General features: G+C 40.7%; 1 protein-coding gene across 1 annotated transcript; it reads right to left on the bottom strand.

Moving 5' to 3' along the window:
* Positions 1 to 1435: 1435 nt before the first annotated feature.
* adra1aa (adrenoceptor alpha 1Aa) lies at positions 1436 to 16607 on the bottom strand. Its single transcript, XM_058071802.1, has 3 exons — positions 16436 to 16607; positions 11554 to 13833; positions 1436 to 2218 (listed from the first exon to the last, which is right to left on the bottom strand). The coding sequence occupies exons 2-3, from the start codon at positions 12428 to 12430 to the stop codon at positions 1665 to 1667; spliced, it is 1431 nt and encodes a 476-aa protein (XP_057927785.1). The 5' UTR covers positions 12431 to 13833; positions 16436 to 16607; the 3' UTR covers positions 1436 to 1664.
* Positions 16608 to 19506: the final 2899 nt, after the last annotated feature.

Below are 19506 nucleotides of genomic sequence, written 5' to 3'. Positions count from 1 at the left end.
TTGCCATATCACGACACAGGTATTTGCCGGCAGGCTACATTGTCCTATTGCAGGAGACAATAAATGGAGGTGAGAATTAGGTCAACGGTATCATCCGTGCTTTATGACCGCTGTTAGTGCCTCTCCTAACGGCATCTGTGCAAAGATGGCGGACGTGCCAGCCAGCGACAAGCACTCTGGTTGCTCCCTGGTGAGAAAGCTGTCGGCTTGAGCTTGTTCCAGCAAACTTATTGTGCGGAAGGCGACACTGGCGTGACAATGCAGACGGCCTCATACTCCACCACAGAAGAAATGCCCTGATGGAATAAATCCATGCTCCAGCTATGAACATCAACATCCACAAACAACGTGCATCTAAGTCTGCTGGGGTTTTAAGGAGGCAGGATTGAGGTCAGCAACCGCAAGGTCAACTCAAATTCCACAGAAGTATATTAAGACCTCCATCTGGCCCACGCAGCCAAGGAGGCGAATGGATTTGTGGGAAGATGCGGAGATGTAGATTTCACGTTTGGATGGGTTATATTTTTAGTTTTTCATACCAAGGGGATGGAGACCACACGTCCTCGTGAGTCTCTTGCTGGGCAAATCCCAGTTTACTGTCATGGGACATATAAGTATGCAAGCAACACTGACCTGCATTATTCATCGTGCAATTAAATAGTAGAGCATAATAGGACTCATACACTACATCTGTGGGTCTGCAGGAGGAAATAAAATGTACAAATGCTTGGGCTGACAAATGATAAAAAAATTAGTGCTGTTCCTTAATGGCGGTAACTAATTATTGAATTAATTACATTAAAATGTTTTCCGTAATTATATTAAGCCACACCTCTCTGTTTCCCCATGCTGTTTAATTTGTAATAATTTGACGACCCAATTAAAAATTTGGATGAAATTAATCCGTTTTTAAATGAATTAAACATAATTAATCACAATTTGCAGCCATGTATGAAATATGTCCATTTTTACTGTCCTTTTTGAACAAAACGATAAATGAACACTTATGAACAATTATATATTTGGATGTACTTACACTTCCAAATGAGCTGAACATTTTTTTCTGCGTCTCCATCCGCATCGTTAGAAAATTGTGGAGTTGCGTGAGTCGGAAATTTTCCACATGCAAGCAGCTACTCCAGGGGTGTGTGAAAATGACGTCATTTGTCCGCACGGACCATAAAACAAGCTTAATACTATGGTCTCCTGAATAGTACCACAGCATTTGCATCACACTTTAACCATGTTATTAAGAGCCATGAAGAGTTGCATTCAAAGACACCAAGTCATTTAAATTGGAGCTGTATGATCTGGGATTTAATCAAATTGTACCTCAGCAGTAAGTTTTATTACAGTAAGTCATAAGAATATGAGTTTTCTTCAGCTTAAGAAATGTAAACAACAATTAAATAAAGTTGCCTGAGATGGACCAATAGACTTTTTGAGTGGAAAAAAGTTTATTATGAGAATGTTACAACAAGCAAATGGTACTGATTCTGTGGAATGGCCCCAATACTGTATCTAAACATGATGCCTTCTTGACCTCAGTAACTTTTGCTGACACATCCTCCAAGCCGGACCATCAAGCATCAAGTCTCCAAGGGATCACGTATATCGACTGTTATGTTTTCACTTTTAAACTGCTGACTGATGGACTACAGAGCTTACACAGACTCCCCTTTCTCTGACAAGGACAGTTGATGGATTTTAATAGTTGGAAGGACTGGAGGGGTCTGGGCACAGTTTGCCTCCTGTGGGGGACTCCGTCCACTGCGGATGCAGCAGCAAGTCCGTCGGACACTTTTACTGCACAGTTTGACCACTTTTCTGCTCGTCTCTGCTGCTCCGTTTCCACCGGTGGGACCATCTGAGAAAACTCTCCAATCCCTACTGTCCCGGGAGGACGGGGTTCTGGACAGGGCAAGGGGGGAGGAGGGACTTAGCCGACAGGATGCCCCCCCATCGACAAGGTTCAGAGTCAGGGGCTGGTTGTGGCCTTGTATTTGACTCTGGCCTGCACCCAGATGATGATGATGATGATGATGCGGTCTGGGGGCGACTCTCAGACATTTAACTCCCAGTAAACTCTGGAAAGCCTTCTTAAACTCCTGGTTGGAGCATGGGTAGATGATGGGGTTGATGCAGCTGTTGAAGTAGCCCAACCAGAAGGTGATCTTGAAGACTGTGTCTGGTGGTCTGTATGCAGGGAAGATGGATCCTGGAGGAACACAGTTACAGCATCAGCAAACATTTTACAGAGATTTTCATGTTCTTTTCTAATAATGTCTTATGGATACCTTGAAATATTACTATTAGACCATTAAAATGTAAGTTTTATATTGGGGTCATGGCAATTTTATAAGTGACAAAATCGTTTAATGCATGTTCTCCCCGTGCATGCGTGGGTTTTCTCCGGGTACTCCGGTTTCCTCCCACATTCCAAAAACATGCTAGGTTAATTGGCAACTCCAAATTGTCCATAGGTATGAATGTGAGTGTGAATGGTTGTTTGTCTATATGTGCCCTGTGATTGGCTGGCAACCAGTCCTGGGTGTACCCCGCTTCTCGCCCGAAGACAGCTAGGATAGGCTCCAGCACCCCCTTGTGAGGATTAGCGGTAGAAAATGAATGAATTACTAAAATCGTTTAATTTAATTAATCACAGTTTTGAAATTAATTAATCAAGATTAATCACCGTTTGTCCCATTTTACATGTATGTACTGTATATATATATATATATATATATATATATATATATATATATATATATATATATATTAACATCTCCAAATGAACCTCAAACTGAAATCATACTAAAACATAACAAGTCTGAAAATGTCATTTTAATAGCAGAAGGACATTTTAATCACTTGTTATTATGAGCTATAATGGGTTCAAAGACACCTTGTTACTGAAGTTGAATTCAGATGTTTAGAGTGTAGATGTATTTTCTGAGACTTAATACTTTAATTCACATTTACAAAAAAAAAATTCCGTCAAGTTCCAGAAAGTTCAAGTCTGCACAACAAGTTGAGTGTAGCCCAACAACCAATGAAAACAAGTCTGACGACACCATACTCGTAACAAGCATCCCCATTGGCCCACAGAAGAGTCTTTCAAATCGATTGCTGTTTTCTCATATTTTATTTATTTTTCCTACAATGTGTTGTTCATGGGCCCATTAAATGACTAAAAAGTATTTTAGTGCATGAGTGGGAAGAGTGGTGGAAATTTCCCAAATTTTCTGAAACATTTTATTTATTTTTAAATGCAAACATAAGGTAAACAATGTCAAAGTCTCTTTTAATGATTATATCCAGTTTCAGTTGGGAAACATCCATGAGAATTGGCCATGAGAAAGAGCCCTGTATCTATCAGGCCGGTCTGTCCATCCGTCCTCAGCTATGGAGGTCTTGGGGGAGAGGCTTCCTTGTGAAAAGCTTTATTGGACGGCCTGCTGAACATGTCAAATGGTGGCTTGTGAAAAATGAGATTGGGATACAGAAAAAGATGGAAAGAAGGGGGGTGCGGGGGGTACAGCTTGGGAGCAAATAACTTTGTCTCATAGTATAGTCCCATCATTTTATCATCCCCAGCTGGGCCAAAAAAGAAAACAGCAGTTCCATTATTGTCTGTACTCGATAGTTGCCTTTTTGGAAAAGAGAGTGAAAAGAGTCATAAAGGATGTCAAAATGTGTGCAACCAGTCAATCACACTTGATCTTTGACTCTGGAACAATATGTTCGGGTTGAAGGAGAATGTTAAAAAAAAGATTTACTGTACCTTTATGATAAATGTACAGATTTCCTATTGTAATGGGGTGAATTTGGGTTACTTATTTTCAGTGTGACACTTAAAAGGGCAAATGTCCTACGGCCAACGCTCCCATAAACACACCACTAGCAACCACGGTGGACAGCTGTGCTAATTATCCTGTTCTGTGAAAGGGTCGGTTTGCTCCCTTTACTGGCATGGCATGTCAGCTTCTGCCCTGGTTGAACTGTGGAGGAGTGTGGCGAAGCGTGCCACTACCGTTTTGTTATGCTTTGTTTTGCCTGTGTGTTTTTTTTTCCTATGACCTGTTATGCTCGTTGTGCCACGTGTTCGATGCTCACGCTGCTACTTTTTTTTTTAGTGAGTTACCTTCGATGCGTTTGTCGTAGTCTTTGAGGCATTTAATGCTGCTCCGAGATAGTTTTCGCTCTGTCTCAGTATGGCTTAGTGACTGCTAGATGTGTATGCAGGAACAACAGTAGTGTTGCACAGCACCTACTCACTTTTGCTTGGTCTAATTGGGTGCTTGGTGTCTCATTTAAAACTTCTTTTGTGTTGGTTGCCTTTGCTTTTTTTGTATTAGTTGGCTATGTTTGATTGTTTTGTTTGTTTTGTATCCCCTTCCCAACTCCCCCCAAACCAAGTCGACCATCTAAACAAAGTGCTTTAGCTCTGCTTTAGCTGAGAGGTGTTACCATGATTACATCTTTAAAAAAAATCGAACAATGTGGAACATAATTACAAACAATATACAGTATAACATATTTAAGCAAAGTTGATGAATCATGTGAGGGACTCATTAAAGGCACATTTTTATACTTCCTGCTCCCTAACATCAACTGGCTTTTCCGACTGTGGTGCAATAAAGTACACAGCCTCCACACCCATATACTGACTGAAGTGTAATAAACATTCATCAAAGTCTGTATGTGCAATAAACCCCCACTACCTTCAGCAGAAAGTCATTTCATTCCACTCTACATATGCATAGACGTTGTAGTACATATTTTACTGTTGACTATTACATTTAACAAATAACAGGAAGCTATTCTTGATGGAATTGATCCATTGTCACAGCATCATACCTAATACTTGTATCGGTCTTTCTAAGAAGAATTGCAGTTTGACTGTGTAACTTATTCGGAGATGGTGTCATCATTTATTGAGAACCAGGTGGACCTTGGTGCAAGAATAATTCGGGCACTACGATGGTCCGCTTGCATTCCCTGATAAAATTCTCTATAAGCAATACAGATTTTCAGTCGAGGGAAAAGGCCTTCGCTACATTTGCTCACTTATTGGAATAAAATGAAATATTAAATATTAATTTGCAGAACTATACCGAGTGGTTAGTGCGCAGGCCTCACAGCTAGAAGAACCGAGTTCAATTCCACCCTCACCCATCTCTGTGTGGAGTTTGCATGTTGTCCCCGTGCATGTGTGGGTTTTCTGAACATGCTAGGTTAATTGGCGACTCCAAATTGTCCATAGGTATGAATGTGAGTGTGAATGGTTGTTTGTCTATATGTGCCCTGTGATTGGCTGGCGACTAGTCCAGGGTGTACCCCGCCTCTTGCCCGAAGACAGCTGGGATAGGCTCCAGCACCCCCGGGACCCTCGTGAGGATAAGCGGTACAAAATTAATTAATCAAGATTAATCACCATTTGCCCCATTTTACATGTATGTACTGTATGTATATATATATACAGTATATATATATGTTTTTATGTATATATTAACATCTCCAAATGAACCTCAAATTGAAATCATACTAAAAGATAACAAGTGAAGGACATTTTAATCACTTGTTATTATGAGCCATGATGGGTTGCGTTCAAAGACACCTCGTAACTGAAGTTGAATTCAGATGTTTAGAGTGTAGATGTATTTTCTGAGACTTAATACTTTAATGCACCATACTCGTAACAAGCATCCCCATTGGCCCACAGAAGAGTCTTTCAAATCGATTGCTGTTTTCTCATATTTTATTTTTTTTCCAGGGTGTACCCCGCCTCTCGCCCGAAGACAGCTGGGATAGGCACCAGCACCCTTGCGACCCTTGTGAGGATAAGCGGTAGAAAATGAATGAATAAATGAATGAATGAGTCCTTGCATGAGTACTCAGCACTGTTTTCGTTTTAATCTTTTTTAACTCATCCAAACACTCCATAATACAGAAGAAGATTTACATTTGTTGAGTACAGGCCTTTGACTATCTGCTTTTGTTTCCTCCCCCTACATTTTCTTCGCTGGAAGAAGATAACATGCTGTGTTGTTGACAGTTGAATACCTATTTTCTGTCTTTCAGACTCACGCTTGGCTCATTCATGGATTGGCTCATTCATGGATTAGTTTCTAACTGGTGTAAAGACAGTGTGTTTTCCATTTTAGGTGCCTTTTCTTCCATCCTGTCATGTGATTCGTCACACCTGTGTCTCATTGGGCCTGACCTATTGTTTCCTCATGCGTCAGACAATCAGCGACTTGTCTCCCACCTGTGTCCTGTGACAGGGTTCAACTGCTTATTTTCAGTACGTTCCTCACTTCGATATCCTGACTTTTTGTTTGTTCTCGTGTTAAAAGATGCCAAAGTGTCAGATAAAGATGTTTGCGTATTTGCAAATGAGCCCTGAAAGAGGTGTTAGACGGCTCTGCATGCTCTCGTTTGTTCTATCACCGAACTTCCTTATATGGCCTATATATGGCCTACAGATTGCCTGCACTAGTAAACGCGGACCTTCATATCCGGAAGTCCTCTGCAGCGCTTGGTAGTGTGACCAATCACAGCAGAATGTGTGTAACTGGAGGCGGGCTGTTGGTGGAATACATTAAACAGAGGGTTTGGGTGAGGAGCAGGAAATCTATAGAAAACGCTGCAGAAAGAGGTGCAGAATCTGGAAGATCTAGAAAGCTTTCTGTGCGGGTTATCGTGTGTAGCTGCTCTATAGTAGTCCACAACACAAAACAAAGGGCCAATAATGAGCACCTTTCTGGGTAGTTACTGTACCAAAGTTTCATTTCTATTTCACTTTTGTGATAATGAATCTGAAGCCAATTGTTGCCATGTTCAATTTCAACACAAATTGACACAAGTTGAACAAAACAACATATATTATTTTAAGTGGTTCACTTGTGTGCATTGTGCTGTAAAGTGGCAGTGCACCACAATGATGGGATTGGCACCTTACATTCCGGTGTGAAAAGGACCTTTGAGAAGAGCATCACAGTTGTCTGGACACAAGTTGCTCTTGAAATTATGAATAGACGGCTTGCTATGTTTTCTTACTATCCTTGAGAGATGAGCAAGGCCCAACAGGACACATGATTATTCTCATCGAACCATTCGGTACAGCAGAACAATCCAATTCAAAAGCTGTATCCATGATTTCCACTAATATAGTAGATAATAATGTCCTATTATGGCTGTCATTGTCAGTAATTGAAAATAAAATGTTGTCCCCGAAGGTAATAGATTTTTTACACTGTATGTTGGACATCTCAGAAAGAAAAGCCTCCAAAAGGTGTCATTAAATTAGGGCTTCTGAACTAGTGGGGGGGTCCCCTGGGGTGAAACGCGGGAAACTGTCAGGGGGGATTCAAGAGGATTTCATTTTCGTGTAGCCCTGCCAACATGTAGAAATACTCAACATGCAATTTGACTCTTGAATACACTTGTATGGCTCCATTTTGTTGCATTTCCCTGGTTTCAGTTTCAAGTTCAGTCTGCACAGTACAGATAAATGAATAGATATTATCAGTTTCTCTTGTATTTCAAATGTTGTCCCTTGGGCAGAGGCATGACAGAAAATAATTGAGAAGCACTGCATTATATAGACAGATACAGTTGAAACTATAATTTTGCAAACACTATGTAAAAAGACACTTACTATTTCTTCCTCAGTATTTCATTAATTTCTTTAAAATTTAAATACAGTTCCTTAGTAAATGATAGCATTGTGCTCATGACACCAAAAATGTTTGAAAAAAAGAAAAGAAAATGTTTTTAACAAAAATGTATCCTGCAGTTGTTTATCCTGCTGTCACAGATAAACAACTATAAAATAGGAGTGAAAGGAAGTGGTGATTTCTAAACCGACGCCATCTTGACTGTGACGTCAAGACCAAAACACGTTCCAAGAACAAACATTCAAACATATGCAGCCATGAACTCACAGCAATGCCAATAAAGTAACATATTCGCAACAATAACACAATAATAACATTCACTAATATTGTGTTGTAATAACTAAGTGGCACGGACAGCTCTATGCACACTGCTAAATAAAAGACCAGCGAGCAGCAATCGCTGTTTATTTAGCCATGAAATGAGCCCTTATACTACTATTTTAAGATAGCAGATAGCACATAAGCCTCACCTTAGCCGGTGCGTCAGAACAAGCCAGAAAGGACTGCACTGGATTAGCCACCATGAGCACTAGGTTGGATACCGACAGAACTGCCTTGCTCACACACGCCTTGTCATTCATTCATCCATTTGGAAGACCCATATACGGCCAAGCTTCAACTTCCTGACTGATGATGTTGATTCAATATTTCAACATTATGTTCTTTCTTCATGATGCAATCCATTTTATCAAGTGCACAGGTCCTCCTGCAGCCAAACAGCCCCATACTTCACAGTTAGGATGGTTTTCCCAGGTTTACAATAGGGCTCATTTTTCTTCCAATTGCAACAATGGTGATTATAACCAGTTTCACTTTAGTTATTCGGGTCTTTGTCCTTGTGTATGTTTGCAAACTGTCTAATTTGTCTTGTACTGTATATGTTGCTTTTGGATTAATGGCTTCTTTTTTGGTAAAGTGGCCTTTTAAACCTTGTCGGTTTATGTGTGTTCATCTCTAAAGTACAGAACCTGTCCCCATCCTGAGCGGTATGATGGCTGGACATTCCCATGTTGTTTATGCTTGTGGATAACAGAAATGCGGGCACCTTCAAGCATCTTGAAAATTGCACCCAAGGATGGAGCTTTTTTAAATATATTCATGAATAACTGTGGTGAGAAGTGAGGTCCAATAAGCCCAAAATGTCTCATAATTGCTCTGCACATGATTCATAGCCTTTGTCAGAACGTTTGGCCGCCCATAATAGTTTACATCAATCATCCTGTTCCTTCATTAATTAATTTGCAAATCTTTCTTTTCATTTGGTCACACCACTGAAAGTGTCATGCATGGTTGGTGGTCTGTGTCATTTTCCATCAGTCTTGTCTTCATCCGGTTGGGTGTATTTGAAGAGAACATCATAACGTCTGACAAAGGTGTGACGGCCGTGTCTGTCTATTCCTTAGATGGCACTGTGATTAAATGAGATACAGACCCAAGGGTCAGAGGACGGCGGATTGACACTTTATTCACTGTGTGAGAGAGGCTGATGTTTGTGCTGTTGTTTACAGGCGAACAGGTGAACACTGCAGGCTGTAAGCTATATCAAAAATTTGTAAAGCCTATTTATGATGTGTTTACCTGGCCAATTCGAAACATTTATAAACCAAAAGATGCTACTGAAGATGCTGAATGGGTTTTATTTGACATCATTCTGCCAGGGATATAATTGAAGTGTACTGTATATACTGGGGTTGGGTGATATTTTTGGGATGTATCACAATATGAGGATATAAACGATATAAAACACACTAGCTAACTTTTCTAACGGGATGTCAGCCTCTGCTCAAGATCTTCAACAAACTGTAATTCCTGCATTTGTAATTAAGGCAGATGTAGTCACCCATGCAATTCCAACTGACGCTCTTATTTTGTTTAGGCAGACATGGAGCAAATGCCGCTCCTATTTTGAAAGAACTGTCACAGAAGTGTGTTCTGTGCGTGTGAAGAATGTGTATTTACTGGTAAGACGAGCTTGTTTTAAAAGATAAACACACTTCTCAGAGCCTACACGTCATCATCAGATATTGTAAAACGTTCATTACATTACAGCTGGAAAACACAATGTAGTGAAAATATACTCATCGAATCCGAAAAGCGCACATGCGACCACAAAATTAACCCCTGCTAGCTTCCATTCACCGGAGTTTATTGCCATTGCAACTTGTTTAGGTCGGGCAGGGATTGTTCAGGTCTAGAATGAGCTGGTGCCACGATTGAGCGGTCTACCGAGTAAATACTTCCCCACACAGATGTTACTTCTCCTCATGACGACAGCATCCGCAGTCATCAATCTATACCTGTATGTAAAAAATATCGGCCAACCCGAGTATGAACCTAGTTGTTAGTCCTTTTTCTATGCCGCTTATCCTCACTAGGGTGTATGCTGGACCTATTATTCACTACATGAGAAAAAAAACTTGCATGTGTGGTCAATAGCAAGTAATAATGAACAGAAGGTTGAATTTATTCATTTGTGCAGGATGTTGCAAGTTCCATGTGGGAATTTCCAATATGTCTGGCCAGCTATCTTGAATATGATATGATCTAGTAAAGTTTATATGAAGTTGATGTCAAGATTTTCCAAAAGAATGCCTTTCTCAAATCTGAAGATTACAATTTAATTTGTTTTAATGTGCTGTATGTACTTGTTCTCCAGGAAACATCAGATTCCGATGCTAATCCCAAAGATTTCCTGTGAACGGACGAAGGCGCTCCATAAAGGCCAGCAGAAGGCCTTTGTGTTTGCATTGGCAAAACATCTGCAACATGTTTTTCTTTCTCATTGTGTATTCAGAACACAACCTGAATGTCAATATATGCCAATAACATGCAAATTGCATGAACATACTACTAACTACAACTTGTGAAATAGAGCAACACATAACAAGGGGAGTTCAACAATTGATCGTTGCATGTTCCCTTGCAAATATACAAGCCAAACTGTATGGGAGCAGGAACCCACCTGCTACAGCTGCTGTATGGGGAAGTTGGCAATGCATGTTTATAATGCACATTATTGCCACCTACAGGACTCAAAAGCAACTGTATCATGATAGCCAGATCAAATTAGTCATACTAACATGATGGCTTGTTTGGCCCTCAACTCACTTGAATGTTATTGCAGGTATTATATGCAGGTGTACTTAATTGTACATCAAGTTGGTGGATACAGCAGATGAATATACAACACAAAACAAATTTCAGGGGTCTCCAACACGCGGCCCGCGGGCCAAATGTGCCCCGCAGGACACTAATTTGAGGCAACTGCCTTGATATGAAAGTTTAATGTTATTACGTTTGATTAATGTTCATGTTAAAGGTTAAATAACTGTTAATAGTTATCCTCCCTATCCGTGTGGAAGTGGTAAGTTTTTGGCTATTTAAGTTTAAAGCAAATAACTTGAAGGCTACCGTTTAGGTCGCTAGCTCTCTAGTTTGCGAGTTAGCATGTGTCTCAAGACCCTGAAGTTGTGCAATATGTTGTAAATAAAAAAAGTATAAATGTGACTATAGTCGTGTTTTGTCATGTCTACAGGGCTCTAATAATGCTTTGTTAATTTTAATCTGAAAAAAAATTATTTGTCTACCCACCAACTATATGTGGTTTCTTAAGTTTTTATTATTTGTCGTTTTATTATTATTATTATTATGTTTATTTATTTATTACTGATTGGTTGATTTTCTTTCTTCTTGATTTGTTTATTTATGTTTCATTTTATTTTGCGTTTTTTTTTTTTTGGAAAACCTGATGCGGCCCAGTCTCACTCAGACCCGAGCTCCAGTGGCCCCCAAGTGAATTGAGTTTGAGACCCCTGATATAAGTGAATACACCTTAAGAAACAGACAAAAAGTCAGAGAAGCTGGCACTCACCGATAGGAAGGACCAGGAAGAAAGGCAACCAGCACAGTACGAAGCAGCCCACGACTATGCCCAAGGTCTTGGCGGCCTTCTTCTCCCGAGAGAACTTGAGCAATCGAAGAGCAAAATGTGTGCGGTTACGAAGAGCCTCATCCTCGCTTACAGTTGTGTTGCCTCTATGGATCCTCAGTATAACAAACTCTGAATCCGACTTCTCGGTCTTGCGGCCTTCCCTCAGGCCCTGGCTCTCTCTGCGGGCCACCACATACACCCTACAGTACATTGACAGGATGATGGCCAGGGGGAGGTAGAAGGAGCCCACAGCTGAGAAGATGGCATAGCCCGGCTCCTCTGTGATCTTGCAAATAGAATCATCCTCCGGCGCCGGCTCTTTCCAGCCAAAGAGAGGTCCGATGGATATAGTGACAGACAGCACCCACAGCAGCATGACAGCCAGTAGGGCCCTACGCTTTGTCATTATAGCTGGATAACGCAGAGGATAACTGACCCCAATGTAGCGATCCACAGAGATCACACACAGACTCATGATGGAGGCGGTGCAACAGAGCACATCTACAGCTGCCCAAACATTGCAAAAAGCCCTTCCAAACACCCACCGATCCAGGATCTCGAATATGGCGGAGAAGGGTAGCACTGTGGAGCTGAGTAGCAGGTCTGCCACTGCTAGATTAACAATGAAATAATGAGTCACTGTCCGCAGGTGTCTGTGGCAAACTACTGAGAGGATAACAAGAATATTTCCGACTACTCCAAACACGATGAAAACGCCAAGCACCAAGCCCAGAACAACAGCCTTGAAAATACTGAGTTCTGGTTCCAATACCTGGCTGCAGTTGGAGCAGTTTTGAGTCAGAGGAGCTAACGTCATATTGTGAAGCAAAGCAATTCACTTGTGCCAGTACCACAGCGATATTGGACTCTGTTCTGTGCTGTGTCAGACCAAAGTGCACACCTTTTTCTGGGTTCCACCACAGGTAGAAGGGGATATCAGGGCATTGTTAATCAGCCTTTCATGGCATCATTTAAAAGATGGTGCCTCTGCTAAATTAACCTTTATGTTGACAATGTGTCAAAACACAGCAAGGAAATATGATGAATGGTGTTAATACCTTGCGAATGTATATTTTACATTTTTCCAATCTGAAAAGTGTCAGCTTTTCTGCTTTTTTCCCTGCAATCTATAAATACATCACACTTCTTGTCAATAAACATAGAAACACATTTTTGATTGACTCTAAAAATTTTTGATTTCCGTGATGAATGATGTCAAACGTGGGATGACCCAGTTGGATGGATGCTTGGGATAGCTGACACCTGTGAGCAACATGGACCTGATACTGGACAATGGAGTTTGTGTGACCGAGCACGCTGTTACTACCGTGCATGCGTGCCATGTGTCCAATCTGATTACCATGTCAAAGAGCCTGATTCTTTGGTTGTCGTGCTCACTGTACATGCTTTTAAACCCGATTAACATTGGGTCACATGGAATTGGAAGGTACTCCAAATAATCCTGAAACAAATGTTAAAAGTAGGACGCTCCCTAGGAGAAGACCCTTGGAACTGGTGCAAGAGATCCTGGAGATGGGTGAGGCATGAGGATGATGGAATGGGACACCTGTAAGTGACGACAGCTGACTCTCAAAGTGCTTGGCACGGTACCGCTTTTCAACCCAATACTCCTGGATTCAAATCATCTGTGTTGGAGGTGATACTTCTCAGAGTTCTGTGATAATTGGTGTCATATGAAAGACAGGGAGATGCCCACTCGGAAGGACCCGTAGGGCACAAGAATACTGTGCAATAAGGTCACAAATAATCTGACTCATGGTTAGTTTCCAGCTATTTCAACCCATTAAACCTGGGTTCAAATCTGGGTTTAAGGTTCTGTGATAATTGGTGTCAGAAGAAGAGTGGTTGAACATAAGGCCTGTTGGAAGGACTCGGAGGACAGATGATCCTTGTGTGCTAGAGTCCAATGAGCCTGGCTTGTGGTCAGTGTATAGGCTTTTCAATCCAGTAAACCTGGGTTCAAATCCTGGTTGAAGGTGCTATAATGTTTTGTGGTATTGGTGTCATAAAAGGGACACAAGGCCATCTGATGAGTGTCCACTTGAAAGGAGCCTTTGGACAGATGACCCTTATGTGATAGACTCCAGAGAGACAAAACTGAAGTCAGTGGTCGGTGTGCGTAGTCAGATTCCAGATTCTTGGTCTTGATTGCTGGAGCAATTGCAGTGACTACAGCAGGCAGTGTATAGCATCCAGAACCTTTGAGAAGAGAGAGGAAATTAAAAGCGACATCCATCAGAAAACAAAAGCACCCGTCCTTGTTTCGTCTATTTATTTTGCATTGTTTTCCTTTTCTGTGTTTCTGTGAGTCAGATCCTTCATTGCCGTGGGGGGAGAGACATTGTTTGAGGCTCAGTAGCTGGCAGATCAATGGGGACTACAGCTTCATTTTGCTCATATCGACAAAAACACCATGCACGGTTGCAGATTAAAGAAACCAATGTCAGAACCGAACAGTGTCTTTGCTTTTTTTATGCTTATCTAGATAACATCCTATAAGTGAAACTTCCCAGTCTCATGCACATAGACAGGGAATTAGAATTATTTGTAATGCTAATACAATCTTCACCATGCCATGTATTATCATGTATAATGTCCACACAAATGAATGCTGTGGTCTCTATGTGTTCAAATCATTTTGGTGTGATCAGACAATCTATATATATGGTGAGAGGTGAAAGCATCATGCATTCCCCTTGTGTCTCCCACCCCCTCCTCTCCTTGTTGCACTATTAACCACTGGCTGACATTTTGCCGCAAATCTCTGCTCAATACCGAACGGAAGGCTCTTTAAAGTATTTGATGGACTCCACGTCGCTGATAAGTTCTGCTGCATGCTCGCCTCATTCGAGGTGTGGCAAAGCTTGCATCCAGCGGTCATCGGAAAGCAGCACCTCAGAGCGTCTTCCACCCACTCATCTAGAAAAATGTGTGTGCGCTTATTGCCTTTAGCGAGGATTATAAAAGTGATATATACATGTTTATGCACTCAGGCATTACAGAGGCTCATTTCACCATCATTTTGCGGTGTATGCATAATAATGTACACCAGTCCTTACCGCTATAAAATGTTTTATACAACATGCCTGAACTCAAGGAAGTCATTTTGACATGACTTGACTATGCACATTTTGCAAACAGGACATACTTCTTGTGGTACACATTTTATATGTATGTGTAAAAACAAAATTAATTTTATTGATACATGAGGAAAGACCTGTTGATTTCATCTGTCCTGGTATGTGCTTAAAGATGAGACATTATACTCTACGTATTTCCTTACAGATCACATCCAAGGCAATGGCGCTTATGTGATGAGCTTTAGGGTATATCATATTTACCATCGACTATCCCCTGTGTTGTTTTTGAATTAAAGTCTGCCAATTTACAAGCTCACAATGTTATGGTGAAAATACAGAATTTGTGAACCTGGCAGAAATACAAGCGCATGTTGATGTGTAGCGGCTGCTGAGCTCAAACTGGAATTCACAATAACGTTGAGGACACTTTGAGACATATGGTCGCTCTGTGGCTGCAGTTATTTTTAAGTAAAAGCGTAAACATCCACTCTGGCTCAGATGCAATCTCCACCTCGTCACGCAGCGTAAGTAGTGGCCACTGTGTGTGTGTGTGTGTGTCAGTCAGTGTAGACTCCTCCTTCAAAATGACAGAACAAGGGACTCGTGCCCATCATTAGAACTCAGTGGGCACTGATCCATGCAGTACATTTTGGGGATTAAAAATCGTTTCTACTGAAAGACACTGAATGCCACTTCATTAACTCACTCTCAAAACAACAGGAATAGCACCATGTCTGTGCAACCTTCACACAGTGCATTCAGATTATGTGCACTCAACATTGGCTACGACTGCATATGTTAACAATATGAAGAATTCTGACGTTATGAATACAATAATGCTCAGTTTTGCTCATTGTGCTCATGCTCATTGTGGTTGTAGGTTGCAGTGGTGTACAGCTGCATTGCATCATGGTGAGGGGTGTTTCTAATATTTTGGCCAAGGCAGAAAGTACCCCCACATAATGGAGTACATTTGTCCAAAAGCAACTATTTTTTTTGACTTAATGCTTCTCAAAACTGAGCATTATTATCTTTGCTAAGGCAATATTTCCCATTGCACTGGATGCCATTTGATTAAGAGGTTGCACCAAATCTTGTTTGCCAATGAGTGCATACAATAGGGGAATACTCACTTTCAAATGACTGGTGTAGTGCTGCATTGCATGATATTGAGAACTGGTTATAATAAATTGGAGTGTTAATTAAGTAACCAAAATATGATCATAAATTTTGGTACAATACACTTGTTACAACTGCAAACTAAATAGTATGAAATACTCAATACCTTTGTAAATGAATATTTTTCATCATCAAAGTGCATCACATACAAGTGGCCATAATGTACATAATGTATTTTTCATACATTTGATGCTCTTTCTATTGTGTGACGATGTAAGTATACCTAATGGTGAACCCATTATCAGTCTCAAAGTCTACAAAAGGACTCTGTAGGAAGAGAAATGATCGTATGGCGTTATATATCTAATGTTCTGGCCAAATGTACACATACTTTGTAGCCAAGGTTAAATATTAGAGTGGAGTTTTATTTGTAGGGAATTCTTTCTTAAGTGATGCTATCAAAACATTCCTTTAACTGGTCATTATGGCTCGTTGCGAACGCATCGATTGATTGAAACATTGAAAAAGCAAAGGAACTCACCACTATGAGACTTTAAAAAAAAAAAAAAGAAAAAAGAATGAAATATATAAATCGTACTCACCCAAGTCTTACTGTGGTTGTTACATCCGTACCCACGTTAATAGGAAGCAACACGTGCATTCACCACTGAGGAATCTTCACGAGCCGACAGGAAACAGGGAGCCTCCTTCACGTGCTCATCCCGATGATCGTGGGCACTTCACGACTCACGCCTTTCTCTCTCCTCTGTCTACTTGGTCACCATGGCCCCCCAATCACCGTCCCCCGCCCAAACCAATCCCCACCGCTCAGTCCACCATCCACATCCTTGAATACTAAACCCCTCCCAAACCTCCACCTTCCCATTCCTCACGCTCCACCCATGCCTGTATGGCACTGTGCGCCATGGCAACCTATCACTCTCCTCAGTCTGTCACCTTCTTAGTGGCGACCTGCAAAGGTTGGCATCCATGAGAAATGTTCTTCTGAAACTTTTTTCAGACTTTTAAGAAGCCTCTTGTCCTCACACTGGCTCGCTGACTGAAGAAAATGAAAAATGTGATGGCAAGGACACTTTACTTTGCATTTACAAATGAATGCAACAGCTGTAAATCTATTTACGGCTGACAGGGGAAAACAAGCAGCAACATCCAAAAGACTGACACAGATGTAATCCACCTGAAACACACAACACCATAAAAGATTTTCTTTCCCTCCAAAAATGCAGAAATACATTTTCTGCAGAAAACACATCTAATTTGCCTCAAATTGGCAATATAAAACAGATAAAATGGACAGTTTACACTTACCACTGTTAAAACAGCCTACATATATATATATATATATATATATATATATATATATATATATATATATATATATATATATATATATATATATATATATATATATATATATATATATATATATATATATATATATATATATATATTTTCATATGTTTCTGTCTTTATGCGTCCCCGATAATGTTTTTTTTTTGTTAACCATTTCAATGTCCTTTGTTCCTTTGGCTATACCTTGATTCCATCTGTTCATCCATCATACATTATCAATCATTCATATTAAGTACCTATATATATTACTTGAAATGCGTTACATAAGTGTGTGAGGCATAGTTAGCTTTAACCCTGATTGTACATTTAGCATTGAGCTTGTTAGTGTCCATCTCAAGTGAGCAATGGCAGTTGAGGATAGAGGTTTCTGGAGCTTGAGGCTCACTTTAATTGCAAATGTTGATCCAAAATCAGAGGTGAACATCAACATCAAGCAAGCAAAAGGGTTTGGGGGGGGGGGGGGTAGGGGGGTAGGACATATCAATACTTTGTATTTTCGCCCCAAAGCAGACACAAACCCCCAAAACAACTGCATAAGAAAACAGACGTTTGCCAGAATCCTGTGGCAGCCAGACCTGAAAGATTCCCAGAAGAAAGTTAGCTGACTCTAGAAGCAGCGGAATGAAAGGTACGTATATTTGTGTTAAACACTTATTGGACTCATTTTAACGTTAACATTAGCTACATAAATTGTTTTCCCTGGAATATTGTAAAATATTATGTCCCTCAGGTCCGGTGCCCATAGTAACCTGGCAAACTTCGAGTTTGTTTTGTGTGTGTTTTTAGCATTTGCAGCATTTTCCAATTACATTTGTTTAATGCTGTTTTTTATGGTGGTTTTGGATCGTTTGCATGTTTGGAAGTTGCTGTCCATTTATCCATCCATTAAAAGTATCAGTATATACATTTATCTTGTTCATATTCATCAAAACGGCTGAACAGTGGCCGAGACCCCAGCTAGGAGACTCGGGTTCGATTCCCTGCTCGGGCATCTCTGTGTGGGGTTTGCATGTTCTCCCCGTGCGTGGGTTTTCTCCAGGTACTCCGGTTTCCTCCCACATTCCAAAAACATGCTAGGTTAATTGGCGACTCCAGATTGTCCATAGGTATGAATGTGAGTGTGAATGGTTGTTTGTCTATATGTGCCCTGTGGTTGGCTGGCCACCAGTCCAAGGTGTACCCCATCTCTCACCTGAAGACAGCTGGGATAGGCTCAAGATGAAACAGTTGATTTTGGAGTTTGCTTTTAACAAGCTCTTACATTGTGTCTTGCAGTAGTAGAGCTCCTGTTACTTGCAAACATTACAGTTTAACCTCACAGTGCACACACAATTGGCACAAACTTCACTTTTTTTAACACAATAATACGTCTCAGATCTCTTCAAAGGCACTGTCGCTTCACAGTGCAGTAACTAGCCCGCACAATGTACTACACAATGATCACTGTGTGAGGCATTTTAGTTTATTTATGCAGATTGGTTCATTGTTGTGCATGCATGATTGCTTCGCGCCAGCACACACAGACTGCCGCAACATGTGCACTACGTTTAATAGTCATTCATCAACTGAAATAATATTAAATTGTAAAACAATACAAATTTAAAAAAAACATAGTTGGAAGACTTGAAAATAACAACATATGCTCATCTTTGCTTGTCAGTGACTGGATCTTTGCATCATAGATCTAAGACCTGTTAAAAAAAGCAATTACCTGTGTGAGTCGCCCCTGCGATGGGACAGACTTTGAAAAGATACCGGAATCAATATCTCTGCACTGAAGGAAATGTTTGCCATCATTGGGGTAACAGTCTGACTGGAGCATTCACACTAATGTTGGCATTTACAGTGACATTCGCTTTAATTGCATCAAGAGATTTCCTATGAGTTTGACCCCTACAAGACCCCTGCAAGATGAATGATTTCAATCACAGCCGGACAGTCAATAACGCATGGAGGAACATTGGTTCTAGGCAATAAAAATATTCCATATGCATTCTATATACTGTATTTCATTTCAACCAAAAAACTGATGAGCTCCGATGTGTGATAATCTAATTTTAGAAACCACTGCCCAATTGGGGTGTGACATTTTTAGAGTGTGCCTTGACATTGGGAAAAAAAAGGTGCTTGGCTGGTTCATGAAGCTTCTTGGTACATGTTGGCTGTCCACCCACACACTTAAACATGGAGGCTCGCACCTGAAAGAGAGGCAGCGAAACTACCCGAGTCCTATCTTATATGGTTTATAAGATGGATTTATTAAAAAAAGGACAATATAAGCTTGCTGCCACACACCTGA

Source organism: Doryrhamphus excisus, chromosome 4, assembly GCF_030265055.1.
Source record: "Doryrhamphus excisus isolate RoL2022-K1 chromosome 4, RoL_Dexc_1.0, whole genome shotgun sequence".
NCBI lineage: Eukaryota > Metazoa > Chordata > Actinopteri > Syngnathiformes > Syngnathidae > Doryrhamphus > Doryrhamphus excisus.
This window is presented reverse-complemented; position numbering and strand designations above follow the sequence as displayed.

Excerpts from the sequence above, each read along its gene's own strand:
- adra1aa (XM_058071802.1), bottom strand. The coding sequence starts at position 12,430 with ATGACGTTAGCTCCTCTGACTCAAAACTGCTCCAACTGCAGCCAGGTA. Across the intron at positions 2,219-11,553 it reads CTTCCTGGTCCTTCCTATCG|GATCCATCTTCCCTGCATAC; the intron begins GTGAGTGCCAGC and ends GTGTTCCTCCAG.